This window comes from Bubalus bubalis, chromosome 18, assembly GCF_019923935.1.
Source record: "Bubalus bubalis isolate 160015118507 breed Murrah chromosome 18, NDDB_SH_1, whole genome shotgun sequence".
NCBI lineage: Eukaryota > Metazoa > Chordata > Mammalia > Artiodactyla > Bovidae > Bubalus > Bubalus bubalis.
The window spans coordinates 18,133,102-18,149,034 of NC_059174.1; the positions used below are offsets into that span (position 1 = coordinate 18,133,102).

The 15,933-nt window shown below is 43.5% G+C and overlaps 1 protein-coding gene across 2 annotated transcripts in view; it reads left to right on the forward strand.

Moving 5' to 3' along the window:
* Window positions 1-11,673: 11,673 nt before the first annotated feature.
* Window positions 11,674-15,933, forward strand: part of HEATR3 (HEAT repeat containing 3) — a 39,162-nt gene continuing 34,902 nt past the window's right edge. The window contains exons 1-2 of one of the 2 annotated variants that reach the window (XM_006048944.3): window positions 11,674-11,982; window positions 12,112-12,284. In XM_006048944.3, the coding sequence (XP_006049006.2) occupies window positions 11,848-11,982; window positions 12,112-12,284 (308 nt within the window). In that variant the 5' untranslated portion in view covers window positions 11,674-11,847. Of the gene's footprint in view, window positions 11,983-12,111; window positions 12,285-12,492; window positions 12,630-15,933 lie in introns of those variants that run through there. The other variant, XM_006048945.4, reaches the window with a different exon arrangement.

Below are 15,933 nucleotides of genomic sequence, written 5' to 3' on the forward strand. Positions count from 1 at the left end.
AAAAAAGAATCAGATAAATTTGAATAGCCACAGTTTGGGGAAAAAAATAAAACAACAACCTAGGGTCTGGGACTGGGTTTCTGAAATCTCTATTTCTGAATGTCTGATTACGTTTGTGAACTCATGCATGTAAAATATTTTTTCAATGAATTATGTAAAGTGACTCCAGTCAAGAGCTTCCAGAGTAAACAGCGTTATCACAGTGAACACCACTGCTATCTCTTCCATGTATCAACAACTTCAAAGGAAATGGAGAACCCACACGCAATCCACCTTGAAAGTCCAGTATGACTGCTATGCAGCATAGACTGTTCCCAGTCCGGATAAGGGCAGGAGGAAAGGAGAAGGATGACAGGGAGAAACTGGAATGGATACGTTTGAACATGTGAGAAATACAATTGACAAAGTAATGAAAATAAGGCAATTATTAAGTCCAAGGAAAATGAAGGATTGTATAAGAAAGAGACTGGTTTTAGTGGACTTAGACATTTTAACTTTCCTGATGGTTCAGAATGTAAAGAGTTTGCCTGCAATGCAGGAAACCTGGGTTCAATTCCTGGTTTGGAAAGATCCCCTGGAGAAGGAAATAGCAACCCACTCCAGTATTCTTGCCTGGAGAATCCCATGGACAGAGGAGCCTGGAGGGCTACAGTCCATGGGGTTACAAAGAATTGGACACGACTGAGTGAATAATATTTAATACTTAGACATTTAGCAGTGTCCAAGTAATTTGAATAGCAATAACTGATTTAACCAAGAATTGTGGTATGGTTTTGTCGGAGGAAGTAGAAATGGAGGAGAAGGTACAGGAGAGTAAAATCTTTATACCTCCCAGGGCAAGAAGGCAAGAAAGAAAGAGAAATAATAGCTTACTCTTTGGAATGTGGAGATAGTAACAGGAGAAACAAGAGTTGAGAATGTCTACTTCCTAGTAGACATTGGCTTGGGGTTGGGGAGAAGAAAAGCAAGGGACTGCTGTTCTTCCTTTTATAACTTTTCAAATTGTGTATTTATGTAAGAGACTTCTTTTCAATGAGGTAGTAAAATAAATACAAGTTTGCTGGGGGCAGTAGTTCATTTTATGAAACACATTTAGAGCATTTTTCCCAGTTTGGGAGCCCTTGCTCTGCTCTTATACTTAGTCATTATGTTCCTCCTTTTACCTGGCGTTACCCAATAAAACTTTGGTGTTTTTTTTTTTTTTTTCAATTTGCTAGCTCTTCAGTAGATACCAAAAAATTCATTAGGAGACAATGTATTGGAGTTACTACAAGCCAATTCAAGTCTGTGTGAGTAGGGTCAGTCCTGTCTTTGTCATTTAGAAATCACGTGCTCTTAGGCAAGTAACTTCTCAGTGCCTTGCTTCTCTCATCTCTGACATGGCAGTGGATGCAACGTGGGGCTGTTGATGGGTTAAACATCTTAATCCACACAGAGCTCTCAGAGCACTGGCTGGCACACAGCGATGGCTCAGTAAATACTGTCAAGGGTACCCTCACTCTCCAAATACGGAATGGAATCCATTATACTTATCAATGAGTATGGGGGAGATGATCAAACCAGGGATAGGTTCTGCAGGCTTTTTAAAAAGTCAACTTTATTGAGGTTAATTTACATGATACAACTCTAATTTTTATCATAAAATGCAGTTTTAACTGTACAGTTTGATGAACTTTGAGAAATATGGTACCCCTGTAACAAGCACTACAAGGAAGATGAAGAACAATCACCCCAAAGGGTTCCCTCACCCCATGTGCCAGTCAGTTCCCATCCCCAACCTCTGGCTCTGGGCAACTCTTATCAGATCTGTCACTATAGACGAGATTTGTGGTTTCTAGTTTCACACAAATGAAATCATGGTATAATCATACACTACAATTCTCTTGTGTCTGGTTTCTTTTGCCAAACATGTTTTTGAGATTTTTATCTATGTTAATACATGTATCTGTAATTCATTCCCTTCTATTGCTTTTTTGTTTCTTCATTTACCTGTTGACAGGTATTCCAGTTTGGGGCTGTTATTAACAGAGCTTCTGTGAATATTCATCTACAGGTCAGTGTGGATATATTCACTTTTCTGGGAACACCTGCAGTGGGATTGCTGGATCATAGGCTGAGTATATGTTAACTTTATAAGAAACCACCAAACTGTTATCTTTTTTTTCATTATTTATTTATTTTTATCCTTCTCAATTTATTATTGCAGTGGCTTCTCTTGTTGCAGAGCTTGGGCTCTAGGCTCATGGGTTCAGTAGTTGTGACACAGGGGTTTTGTTGCCCCGAGGTATGTGGAATCTTCCCAGACCAGCAGTTGAACCTGTGTCCCCTGCATTGGCAGGCAGATGTCTCACCATTGAGCCACCAGGGAGGTCCCCACCAAAATGTTTTCTGAAGTAGTTGCCCCATTTTACATTCCCACCAGCAATGTTTGAGAGTTCCAGGAGCTACACAACCACTAAAAAGGCTAAAATGAGAAAGACTGACAATACTGGTTTAGGTGATAGCTGACTCTGTTGACTTTGAGGTATATAGGATGCTCTTAAAATGTACTCCCATCACTCTCTATGGATCAAAACCATTAAGGTTTGTTGCTTTCCAAAGGTTGATTTTGAACTGTGCTGCTGGAGAAGACTCTTGAGAATCCCTTGGACAACAAGGAGATCAAACCAGTAAGTCCCAAAGGAAATGAATCCTGAATATTCATTGGAAGTTCAGTTTAGTTCAGTAGCTCAGTCGTGTCCGACTCTTTGCGACCCCATGGACTGCGGCACGCCAGGCCTCCCTGTCCATCACCAACTCCTGGAATTTACCCAAACTCGTGTCCATTGAGCTGGTGATGCCATTCAACCAACTCATCCTCTGTCGTCCCCCTCTCCTCCAATCTTTCCCAGTATCAGGGTCTTTTCCAATGAGTCAGTTCTTAGCATCAGGTGGCCAAAATATTGGAGTTTCAGCTTCAACATCAGTCCTTCCAATGAACACTCAGGACTGATCTGCTTTAGGATGGATTGGTTGGATCTCCTTGCAGTCCAAGGGACTCTCAAGAGTCTTCTCCAACACCACAGTTCAAAAGCATCAATTTTTAAGTGCTCAGCTTTCTTTATGGTCCAACTCTCACATCCATACTGACTACTGGAAAAACCATAGCTTTGACTAGATGGACCTTTGTTGGCAAAGTAATGTCTCTGCTTTTTAATATGCTGTCTAGGTTGGTCATAACTTTCTTTCCAAGAAAAAAGTGTCTTTTTATTTCATGGCTGCAGTCACCATCTGCAGTGATTTTGGAGCCCCCCAAAAATAAAATCTGCCACTGTTTCCACTGTTTCCCCATCTATTTGCCATGAACTGATGGGACCGGATGCCATAATCTTAGTTTTCTTAATGTTGAGCTTTAAGCACAAGCTGGAATCAAGATTGCCAGGAGAAATATCAGTAACTTCAAATATGCAGATGACACCACCCTTATGGCAGAAAGTGAAGAAGAACTAAAGAGCCTCTTGATGAAAGTGAAAGAGGAGAGTGAAAAAGTTGGCTTAATTCATTGGAAGGACTGGTGCTGAAGCTGAAGCTACAGTACTTTGGCCACCGGATGTGAAGAGCCAATTCATGGGAAAAGACCCTTTGCTGGAAAAGATTGAGTGCAGGAGGAAAAGGGGTCAACAAAGAATGAAATGGCTGGATAGCATCATGGACTCAATGGACATGAGTCTGAGAAAACTCCAGGAGATGGTGAAAGACACAGGGAAGCCTGGTGTGCTGCAGGTCATGGGGTCACAAAGAGTCGGACACACAGGACTCAGCAACTGAACAACAACAGCAAAGGTTGGTTGAGTTAGATGGAGTTTAGGGCGACTCAGGATTAAATCCTATCAGGTAGAAATTGTATGTTCCAATCTAGGTATTTTTCATAGTCTTTATTTCAGCCAAACAGCCAGCAAAGCAGGCAATAGTTTTCAAGGGCAGAAATGTGAATATCCTACAACACAAAATTGATTTGGCTCATTTTAGGCAAGACCACTAGGTTTCAGCTTTCTTAAAAAAATTTTTTTTAATATTAGTTCTCTATTTGAAGAAAGTTTTAACCTTCTAGGACAAAATAAAAAAATTGAAATGCTATATCAGCAACTGGTATTATTTTTGTCACTTTTGCTATTGGCTAAACATGTGAAATGACAATTTAAGCCTGAACTTTTTAGAGAGAGGCTATTCCTAAAAGCTCAGCCTCTCTGTAATACTGGTGCTAAATCAAATTCTGGAGACAGAGTTTGGAATGAAGTAGGAAAGGACAGCTTCATTGCTTTGCCAGGCCAAGGAAGACACACCAGGCTCTGCCTCGAAAAACTGTCCCCTACCCCAGAGAACTTGATGAGGGCTTTTGTGTTAGTGGGTCAAAGGTAGGGTCTCTGACAAGATGAGGGTGTGAGCAGAGTCTCAGGTGTTCAGTCTCCTAATCTTGATGAGCTTTTCTGGTCCCCTTAATCCTGCATCAGGTGTTACGTTGGCTGCTCCTCCTTTGATTAGCAGCTGCTCCAGTCTGACCCTCGGAACCCAGGGAAGGTCATGATGGCTGGAGTCTTGCCTACAAGAAATGGGGGAGAGAAAGGCCTCTGTGCCTGGGAGCTCCACAGGGCCCCACTTGTTTTCAAGGCTATATATTTCTTTTGGATGTAAAATGTGGTATCATTAACCATGATCTTTTAATTCATATGATTTTGCAAGTTTTATCACATATGATACAGATTCCCTAGGGAGTCAATTTGTAACATTTTTTAACATTTGAGATGCACAAAAAAAGCTGTCAGTCATCTAAAAAAATTCCTTACTTTCAGTTTTACTTGAGAATTTGATAAATCCTGATTTTGATCTGGCTTAGAAGGCAATGGCAACCCACTCCAGTACTCTTGCCTGGAAAATCCCATGGATGGAGGAGCCCGGTAGGCTGCAGTCCATGGGGTCGCTAGGAGTCGGACACGACTGAGTGACTTCACTTTCACTTTTCACTTTCATGCATTGGAGAAGGAAATGGCAACCCACTCCAGTGTTCTTGCCTGGAGAATCCCAGGGACGGGGGAGCCTGGTGGGCTGCTGTCTGTGGGGTCGCACAGAGTCGGACACGACTGAAGCGACTTAGCAGCAGTAGCAGCAGAAGGTAATGAAAAAGCAAAATTATATAATCACAGTTACTTAACTGAAGTGATATTATCCCATGATCAGTTAAATAAAACATATACGAAAATACAACAATCTTTAGATGCCCTAAAGCTAGTTCTTGACAAGCTCATTTAAAAACAAATGGGAAGACTTCACTGGGTGGCCCAGTGGCTAAGACTCTACGCTCCCAATGCAGGGGGCCTGGGTTCCATCCCTAGTCAGGGAACTAGATCCTACATGCCACAAGTAAGGATCCCACATGCCACAACAAAGATGGAAATTTCCGTGTTCCACAAGAAGACCCAGCACAGCCAAATAAATAAAGACAGGAAAAAAAAAAAAAAAAAACCAAACACAAGTGAATTTTAAAAAACACGTGGGAATACACCAGCTCTTCACTGGAGAGCTTGGTCTTGTGGTCTTTGTGCTCAGTCGCTCAGTCACGTGCGATTCTTTGTAATCTCGAAGACTATAGAAGCACCCAGACTGAGAATGGATTCATAAAGAGCTGGGCAAAGGAAGTAAGCAACTACCAACAGGAAGAAAATGTTTCCCGTCTAGAGAAAAAAGAACTGCAGAATTAAATGGGTTTATTCGGAAAAGTACAATTTTTTTAAAGTGAGAAATTTTTAAGAACTCTACAAACATAAGACTGTTGTACTACGTGGGACTCGTGCTACAACTAACCTGGAAACAACATTCAACAATATTCATATTAATGATATTGATCTTAACAGAAGATACAAAATGCCGATCTAGACACAGGAGTCATGGGAGGAGCCTTGAATGGGGCAGAGTCTTTTACAGCAGAGTCTCTGGCTCCAGGGGCAGCCGCTGATCTGTGGCAGGTAGTTGTGGGGTAATACGAAAGGAATAGGGACTACATCAGGAAATTGAGTCACATTTCTTTTTCTTTTTTTAACATTAAAAAAAAATTTCTTTTGGCGTGCTGGGTCTTCATTGCTGCATGCACACTTTCTCTAGTTATGGCGAGTGAGGGCTACTCTTCACGGCAGCGTGAGTGTTCCTCTTTGCCGTGGCTTCTCTTGTTGAGGAGCCTGGGCTCCGTGGTGCATGGTCTTTGGTGGTTGTGGCACACAGGCTTAGTTGTGCCAAGGCATGTGGAATCTTCCCGGACCAGAGACTGAACCCGTGTCCCCTGCATTGGCCGGCGAATTCTTAACCACTGGATCACCAGGGAAGTCAAATCACATTTCTTTTTTAAATTGTTCATGATTAAAAAAAAATATGCGAAGACTACCTGCTCATTCTAGAAAACCTCCAAAATAAAATAGTTTAAAAGTAAGATAATTAGATAATCTCTTTTAATTCCCCCACAGTCAAATACAAGTTACACTTTGGTATATGTGTGAAAGAAAAGTGTTAGTCACTCAGTCGTGTCCTACTCTTTGCAACCCCATGGACTGCAGCCCATTAGGCTCCTTCTGTCCATGGAATTCTCCAGGCAGGAATACTGGAGTGGGTTGCTATTCACTTCTCCAGGGGATCTTCCTGATCCAGAGATTGAACCCAGGTCTCCTGCATAGCAGGCAGATTCTTTACCATCTAAGCCATCAGGGAAGCCCTTGGTATATATACTTTCAGAGATAGTCCCTCTGTGTGTGCTTTTCTATAAATGCGATTTTACTATGTATGCTGTTCTGTAACCTGCCATTTTACTTCATATCTGGTGAACACCTTTCTTGCCTTATGAATAAACACTGTCAAAGGATGATTTCCACAAGTTTAAATTTTTGTGTTTATCATATAAACATATAGTGATCATGTGTCAGTTCCTTAATGAAGGAACCAGGAAGATGGAAACATCGGTTTAAAGGAGGAACAGAAATTTAGTCACTGAGGAAAAATATGCTTAAAGAAGACTTCTAGGAAACCATAAATCTTCTAGAAAGAAGCAAACATAGGCAGAACTCCTTTTTTTCTTTGTTCTTTTTTATTTATTTTAAAATTAATTTTTATTGGAGTATAGTTGCTTTACAATGTGTGTTCATAGGCAGAACACTTTGACATAAATTGTAGCAATGTTTTTTTGGATCTGTCTCCTAAAGCGAAGGAAATAAAAGCAAAAATATACAAATGGGACCTAATTAAACCTAAAAGCTTTTGCACAGTGAAGTAAATCCTCAAGAATATGAAAAGACAACCTAGTGAATGAGAGAACATCTTTGCAAATGATATTACTAAGGGGTTAATACCCAAACTAAATAAACAATTCAACATCAATAAACAGACAACCCAATTAAAAAATGAGCAGACGAACTGAACAAACATTTTTCCAAGAAGACATACAGATGGCCAATAGACACATGAAAAGATGCTCAACATCATTAATCATCAGAGAAATGCAAATTAAAACCACAGTGAAATATCACCTCACACCTGTCAGAATACCATCAAAGCTACCATCAAAAAGAACACAAATAAATGCTGGTGAGGATATAGAGAAAAGGCAACACTTGCACACTGTTGGTGGGAATGTAAACTGGTGTCGCCACTGTGAAAAACAGTATGGAGATCTCTCAAAAAACTAAAAATAGACCCAGAAATTCCACTCCTGGGTGTGCATACATAGATACACACACATACATATGTGTACATATATGTATATCTGTACACACTCATACATGTATGTATATGTGTGTGTATGTATATATATATGTATATATACATAGAGTGCACTAATTTAAAAAGATCCATGCACCCCAATCTTCATAGCAGCATTATTTATAATTGCCAAAATGTAGTTGTGTTGCTGTTGTTCAGTTGCTAAGTTGTGCCCAACTCTTTGCAGCCCCATGGACTGCAGCACACCAGGCTTCCCTGTCCTTCAACAGTGTGAAAGGTGAGAAACAGGAATCTGAGAAAACAGCTCATTCTTATTTGAAACAGAATTTGTCTGCAGATAATTGATTACTAGCATTTTTATTGTCTCAAAAGGGAGGAGGATTCTACGCAATCCAATTCAAAAATTCCCTCTTGACAAAGATAATTTGTAGGAATATGGATGGTTGACTGGATCACTGACATTGATCATGTCAATTATTGCTTGGCTGAATTTTTTTGTTTTAATGACTGGTTAAGGGTAGGGCTTCCCTGATAGCTCAGTTGGTAAAAGAATCTGCCTGCAATGCAGGAGACCCTTGTTCGATTCCTGGGTCAGGAAGATCCACTGGATGAGGGATAGGCTGCCCACTCCAGTATTCTTGGGCCTCTCTTATGGCTCAGCTGGTAAAGAATCTGCCCACAATGCAGGAGACCTGGGTTCAATGCCTGGGTTGGGAAGATCCCCAAGGAAGTGAAAGGCTTCCCATTCCAGTATTTTGGCTTTGAGAATTCCACGGACTGTATAGTCTACGGGGTCACAAAGAGTCAGATATGACTGAGGAACTTTGTCTTTCACTTTAAGAATTATTAGACTGGTTAAAGGTTGCACTGCCTCTAAGACTGATATGGATTCTGGAAGGGCTCCTAAGTTCATTAAATAGTTTTTTTGTTGTTGTTCCGTCGCTAAGTCATATCTGACTCTTTGTGACGCCATGGATTGCAGCATTCCAGGCTTTGTCCTTCACTGTCTCCCAGAGTTTGCTCAAATTCATGTCCATTGAGTTGGCAGTGTTATCTAACCATCTCATCCTCTGTTGTCCCCTTCTCCTCCTGCCTTCAATCTTTCCCAGCACCACAGTGTTTTCCAACAAGTTACCTCTTTGCATCAGGTGGTCAAAGGATTGGAGCTTCAACATCACGCCTTCCAATGAATATTCAGAGTTGATTCCCTTTAGCATGGATTGGTTTGATCTCTTTGCAGTTCAAGGGACTCTCAAGAGTGTTCTCCAGCACCACAATTCAAAAGCATCAATTCTTCAGCGCTCAGCCTTCTTTATGGTCCAACTCTATTAAATAGTTCAGTATTTTTTAGCAGAAATGTTAATTTCTTACAGGAGATAGTAATGAAATAGATCCCAAAGTTCTCCCTGGGTTTAAGGTTTTGAACGTTTTTTTTTTTTTGCTCATCCCTACAGTGGGAGAAATAGCAAGAATCTATCTCTCCCTATTCTGTCTAGATTGCTTGCCCTTCTCTTTCAGTTCAGTTCAGTTCAGTTGCTCAGTCGTGTCTGACTCTTTGCGACCCCATGAATTGCAGCAAACCAGGCCTCCCTGTCCATCACCAACTCCCGGAGTTTACTCAAACTCATGTCCATTGAGTCGGTGATACCATCCAGCCATCTCATCCTCTGTCGTCCCCTTCTCCTCCTGCCCCCAATCCCTCCCAGCATCAGAGTAGTCTCTATTCATTTAAAAAAATGGCATGCTTATTTTGTGCCAGGTTTTGGCCAGTGTTGAGAAGACAGTGATGTGTTAAAACAGGCAGTCTTATCCTCACAAGGTTTAGTGTGCAGTTGGACAGAGCATGGGCATACTTATAACTTAAATTTCCTTGTGTATAGTTGTAATTTTGAACTGTGCTTTGAAGCAAAGGAACAAGATAAATGTCATTTCAAGAGAGATCCATCTCAGGCTTCAAAATCAGAAGCGGCATCTATGAAGAAGCGACTCTTGCATTCACCAGGACACGGGCTGGGTCTGGGGCTTGTCCAAAATCCTAAGGCAGGAGAGAGGTTGGCCCTTTGGAGGGTGGCTAAAGGACTGGATGCAAGAGGTGACATGAGATGAAGCTGGAGGCTGGAATGAGACACTGCAGCCAGCCAAGGTTTTGATCCCTGTCCTAAGAGAAAGTGAAGCCACTGAAAGGTTTCAAGCAAAGGAGTACATATGAGAAAGTTGGAAGGATATTTCAGTTTGAAAAAAAAAAAATCACTCCAGCTGCTCTATAGATGGGCAGAGTGGGGAAAGCAAGGCCAGAAGGCCATGTAACAAGACAAGAGCAGACAATAGCCTGGACTAGGGAAGTGTACAGATCAGTAACCAGATAAGAGAGATCTAGGAAATTAAGGTTACCAATGTATGCCTGGGGTTTCAACTTTTCCCTGTACCTAAACCTGGTCTTTGATAGGCACACGCTTCTGTACAACTTTACTTACACCTCCATGATTATTTTCCAAAATATGCTAAAGTAATTAATCATTTCCCTTACTAGAAAGTCAACTCTTTGAGGGCAGGGTTGCATGGAGTGGAACTTTTCTCCCATACATTGTTGACCTGCAAGCTATGTATCTATTGGGTGCTCAATATATACACGTAATTATAAAGAGTACATATGCTATGCTATGCTAAGTCACTTCAGTTGTGTCTGACTCTGTGCGACCCCACAGACAGCAGCCCACCAGGCTCCCCCGTCCCTGGGATTCTCCAGGCAAGAACACTGGAGTGGGTTGCCATTTCCTTCTCCAATGCATGAAGTGAAAAGTGAAAGTGAAGTTGCTCAGTCATGTCCGACTCTTAGCGACCTCATGGACTGCAGCCTACCAGGCTCCTCCATCCATGGAATTTTCCAGGCAAGAGTACTGGAGTGGGCTGCCATTGCCTTCTCCAAAAGAGTATGTAAGATTCTCCTATACTTTCCTCCTTTCTTATTACTTACCATAATTGTAATTAAATAGTTATTCATATAATTATATATTATTTAACACACCTCTCACTAAACTGTAAACTCCATAAGGACAAGGGTAGGGTCCATATCTGTCTTGGTTATTGCTTTATCTCAATGCCCCACACTGCACCTGGTACTCAGTAAATATTTGTGAAAGAATCCTTCTGTTAAGTAAAAGTTTCAACCAAACATTTATATCATGCTTATTTTGTGCCAGTCTCTGTCTTAGTGTCTTACAAACATTAGACTAGTTTTTCTCATTACAACTTCATTGGGTATATATTATTGGTATCCCTATTTCACTGATGAGGAAACTGAGGCAGGAAGATTAAGCAACTTCTTAGGGAGTCCATCTTATGGACCAATACATGGACCTTGTCTAGGACAGGACCTGGGCTAGGCACCGAATAAAATCATGGTTAATATTTTGGGGCACTAGTGGTAAAGAAACCGCCTGCCAATGCAGGAGATGCTAGACACGTGTGCTTGATCCCTGGGTCGGAGAAGAGCCTCTGGAGAAGGAAATGGCAACACACTCCAGTATTCTTGCCTGGAAAATTCCATATCCATGGGGTCGCAAAGAGTCGGACAGGACTGAGCACAAAGGATAGGAGAGGATAATATTTTTTGAGTATCAACTATAATACACATATCAGGTTTGGAGTTAGGGGCTTTACATGGTATTTTGTTAAGCCTCACACTAAGGTTAGGCAAGTTAGGTATCCTTAATCGCCCTCGATTATTATGGAAATACGTAAAGGTTTGGCAGATTCAGTTTCTTGATAGACGTCACTAGCTCAGTGGAGGAGGAGACAGTGCCATCGTTCAAACGCAACCTTTCCTCTTCCGAGCAGGTCCCCAGGACCTGCCTCTCCGTAAGGCCTGGCCCCGCCCGCCGTCCCCTCTACGCCTGCGCGCTCCCGGCGCCTGACCCCCGCCCCCGCCGCCGACTCGCCAAGCGCAAGCGCAGTGCTTCTCCATGTGGGCGCGGGCCGTCATCCGGCCCAGCTGAGCAGTGGCACGTAAACCCCTAGGTTGCAAGACCCTCCTGCCCGCCTGCACCGTCTTGCTGTAGCCCTCCTCTCTCGGTCTTCCCACCCCCACACTCCACCACAGCGCACTTCGCAATGGGCAAGAGCCGGACGAAGCGCTTCAAGCGACCTCAGTTCTCGCCTACGGGCGACTGTCAGGCCGAGGCGGCGGGGGCGAACGGGACGGAGCCAGAGGAGGACGACGGGCCAGCGGCGGAGCTGCTGGAAAAAGTGAGGCGAGGGCTCGCCGGGGCCGCGCGGGGAGGGGCGGGGGAGCAGGGGCACCGAGGCCCCCAGCCGTGCCGCGCGCCCCTGCGCGTGCGCTCTGCTGTCCCCCTGACCACTTGCTCTGTCCCGCAGCTTCAGCACCCGAGCGCCGAAGTCCGCGAGTGCGCCTGCGCGGGGCTGGCCCGGCTGGTGCAGCAGCGGCCGGTGCTCCCGAGCCTGGCTCGCCGGGACGCCGTGCGCCGCCTCGGGCCGCTGCTGCTCGATCCCAGTCTGGCGGTGAGGGAAACAGCTGCCGGCGCACTGAGGTGAGCGGGGAAGGGGGATCCGGGCTGGTGCCCTCGGATCCGGGCATCGGCGTCCAGCCAGCGCCTCCTGTGCGCCTGGCACCGTCGCTCATGGGTTTCATCCTCAGTGCTCTTGTCTGCGGCACAGCTCGGGAGGGCCAAGAACTGGCTATGCTCTCCTGTTTGCAGAGGAGGGATCTGAACTCAGGCTTCGGATTCCGGAGGACCTCATGAGCCCCGAACTACCCGTATTCCATCTGTCCACCTGACTGCTTCAACTGCAGTAGCCATCTGCCAAGCGTCCTCTGCTCAAGGCTTATTAGCGCACGTTGTACCCTCCCCAAGGAGACTTCATAGAGTCCTGAGGTTCGGTGAACTCTTCCATTGTATGTGCCAGATTTTCTAAACGCGAGGGATTTTGAGAAAGCAGAACACTGAACAAGACAGCCAGGATCTGTGCCTTCACAGAACCATGTTGATGCAGACAGGGAACTAGTAACCAGATGGAACGTAATATTAGGTTTTAAGAGGTGGTATGGAGAAACCAAGGAGGTGATAGCCGGAGGTGAGGAGTTACTTTAAATTGGATAATCTCTAGATAACATTTGTGAGCTAAGAGCTGAGGTAACCTAGAGCCAGAGGTGGACACACAAGGGGAAAAGCATTCCTGACATGGAGTACCAACAGCAGAGGGCTTGGCACGGTTAAGGAAAGGGAAGATTATGTGGCTGAGCAGAGTAGAGGGTGCACATTATAGGGATTCCAGCTGGAGAGACAGATAAGGACTCTGGTGCAGAGCTTAAGGACCTATTCTAAGCTAGAGAGACGGGTCTAATTTGCCTTTTCAAAAGGGCTGGTGGCTGCACTGAGAATGGACTGTAGAGGGGGCCAGAGTGAAGTTAATATTTGTAGTTCTCATCAGATCAGATCAGATCAGTCGCTCAGTCGTGTCCGACTCTTTGCGACCCCATGAATCACAGCACGCCAGGCCTCCCTGTCCATCACCAACTCCCGGAGTTCACTCAGACTCACGTCCATCGAGTCAGTGATGCCATCCAGCCATCTCATCCTCTGTCGTCCCCTTCTCCTCTTGCCCCCAATCCCTCCCAGCATCAGAGTCTTTTCCAATGAGTCAACTCTTCGCATGAGGTGGCCGAAGTATTAGAGTTTCAGATTTAGCATCGTTCCTTCCAAAAAAATCCCAGGGCTGATCTCCTTCAGAATGGACTGATTGGATCTCCTTGCAGTCCAAGGGACTCTCAAGAGTCTTCTCCAACACCACAGTTCAAAAGCATCAGTTCTTTGGCGCTCAGCCTTCTTCACAGTCCAACTCTCACATCCATACATGACCACAGGAAAAACCATAGCCTTGACCAGGCGGACCTTTGTTGGCAAAGTAATGTCTCTGCTTTTGAATATGCTATCTAGGTTGGTCATAACTTTCCTTCCAAGGAGTAAGCGTCTTTTAATTTCATGGCTGCAGTCACCATCTGCAGTGATTTTGGAGCCCAGAAAAATAAAGTCTGACACTGTTTCCCCATCTATTTCCCATGAAGTGGTGGGACCGGATGCCATGATCTTCGTATTCTGAATGTTGAGCTTTAGGCCAACTTTTTCACTCTCCACTTTCACCTTCATCAAGAGGCTTTTGAGTTCCTCTTCACTTTCTGCCATAAGGGTGGTGTCATCTGCATATCTGAGGTTATTGATATTTCTACTGGCAATCTTGATTCCAGCTTGTGTTTCTTCTAGTCCAGTGTTTCTCATGATGTACTCTGCATGTAAGTTAAATAAGCAGGGTGACAATATACAGCCTTGACGTACTCCTTTTCCTATTTGGAACCAGTCTCTTGTTCCATGTCCAGTTCTAACTGTTGCTTCCTGACCTGCATACAGATTTCTCAAGAGGCAGATCAGGTGGTCTGGTATTCCCATCTCTTTCAGAATTTTCCACAGTTTATTGTGATGCACACAGTCAAAGGCTTTGGCATAGTCAATAAAGCAGAAATAGATGTTTTTCTGGAACTCTCTTGCTTTTTCCATGATCCAGCGGATGTTGGCAATTTGATCTCTGGTTCCTCTGCCTTTTCTAAAACCAGCTTGAACATCAGGAAGTTCACAGTTCACATATTGCTGAAGCCTGGCTTGGAGAATTTTGAGCATTACTTTACTAGCGTGTTGAGATGAGTGCAATTGTACAGTAGTTTGAGCATTCTTTGGCATTGCCTTTCTTTGGGACTGGAATGAAAACTGACCTTTTCCAGTCTTGTGGCCCCTGCTGAGTTTTCCAAATTTGCTGGCATATTGAGTGCAGCACTTTCACAGCATCATCTTTCAGGATTTGGAATAGCTCAACTGGAATTCTATCACCTCCACAAGCTTTGTTCGTAGTGATGCTCTCTAAGGCCCACTTGACTTCACATTCCAGGATGTCTGGCTCTAGGTGAGTGATCACACCATCGTGATTATCTGGGTCGTGAAGATATTTTTTGTACAGTTCTTCTGTGTATTCTTGCCATCTCTTCTTAATATCTTCTGCTTCTGTTAGGTCCGTACCATTTCTGTCCTTTATCGAGCCCATCTTTGCATGAAATGTTCCTTTGGTATGTCTGATTTTCTTGAAGAGATCTCTAGTCTTTCCCATTCTGTTGTTTTCCTCTATTTCTTTGCATTGATTGCTGAGGAAGGCTTTCTTATCCCTTCTTGCTATTCTTTGGAACTCTGCATTCAGATGTTTTTATCTTTCCTTTTCTCCTTTGCTTTTCGCTTCTCTTCTTTTCACAGCTATTTGTAAGGCCTCCCCAGACAGCCATTTTGCTTTTTTGCATTTCTTTTCCATGGGGATGGTCTTGATCCCTGTCTCCTGTACAATGTCACGAACCTCATTCCATAGCTCATCAGGCAGTCTATCTATCAGATCTAGGCCCTTAAATCTATTTCTCACTTCCACGATTTAGGTCATACCTGAATGGTCTAGTGGTTTTCCCTACTTTCTTCAATTTAAGTCTGAATTTGGCAATAAGGAGTTCATGATCTGAGCACAGTCAGCTCCTGGTCTTGTTTTTGCTGACTGTATAGAGCTTCTCCATCCTTGGCTGCAAAGAATATAATCAGTCTGATTTCGGTGTTGACCATCTGGTGATGTCCATGTATAGAGTCTTCTCTTGTGTTGTTGGAAAAGGGTATGTGTTATGACCAGTGCATTTTCTTGGCAAAACTCTATTAGCCTTTGCCCTGCTTCATTCCGTATTCCAAGGCCAAATTTACCTGTCACTCCAGGTGTTTCTTGACTTCCTACTTTTGCATTCCAGTCCCCTATAATGAAAAGGACATCTTTTTTGAGTGTTAGTTCTAAAAGGTCTTGTAGGTCTTCATAGAACTGTTCAACTTCAGCTTCTTCAGCGTTACTGGTTGGGGCATAGACTTGGATTACTGTGATATTGAATTATTTGCCTTGAAAACGAACAGAGATCATTCTGTTGTTTTTGAGATTGCATCCAAGTACTGCATTTCGGACTCTTTTGTTGACCATGATGGCTACTCCATTTCTTCTGAGGGATTCCTGCCTGCAGTAGTAGATATAATGGTCATCTGAGTTAAATTCAGTAGTTCTCATAGCTCTCTATTTATTCTGTTTCATTCATTAATGTAGTAGGTTTATATTGAGGGC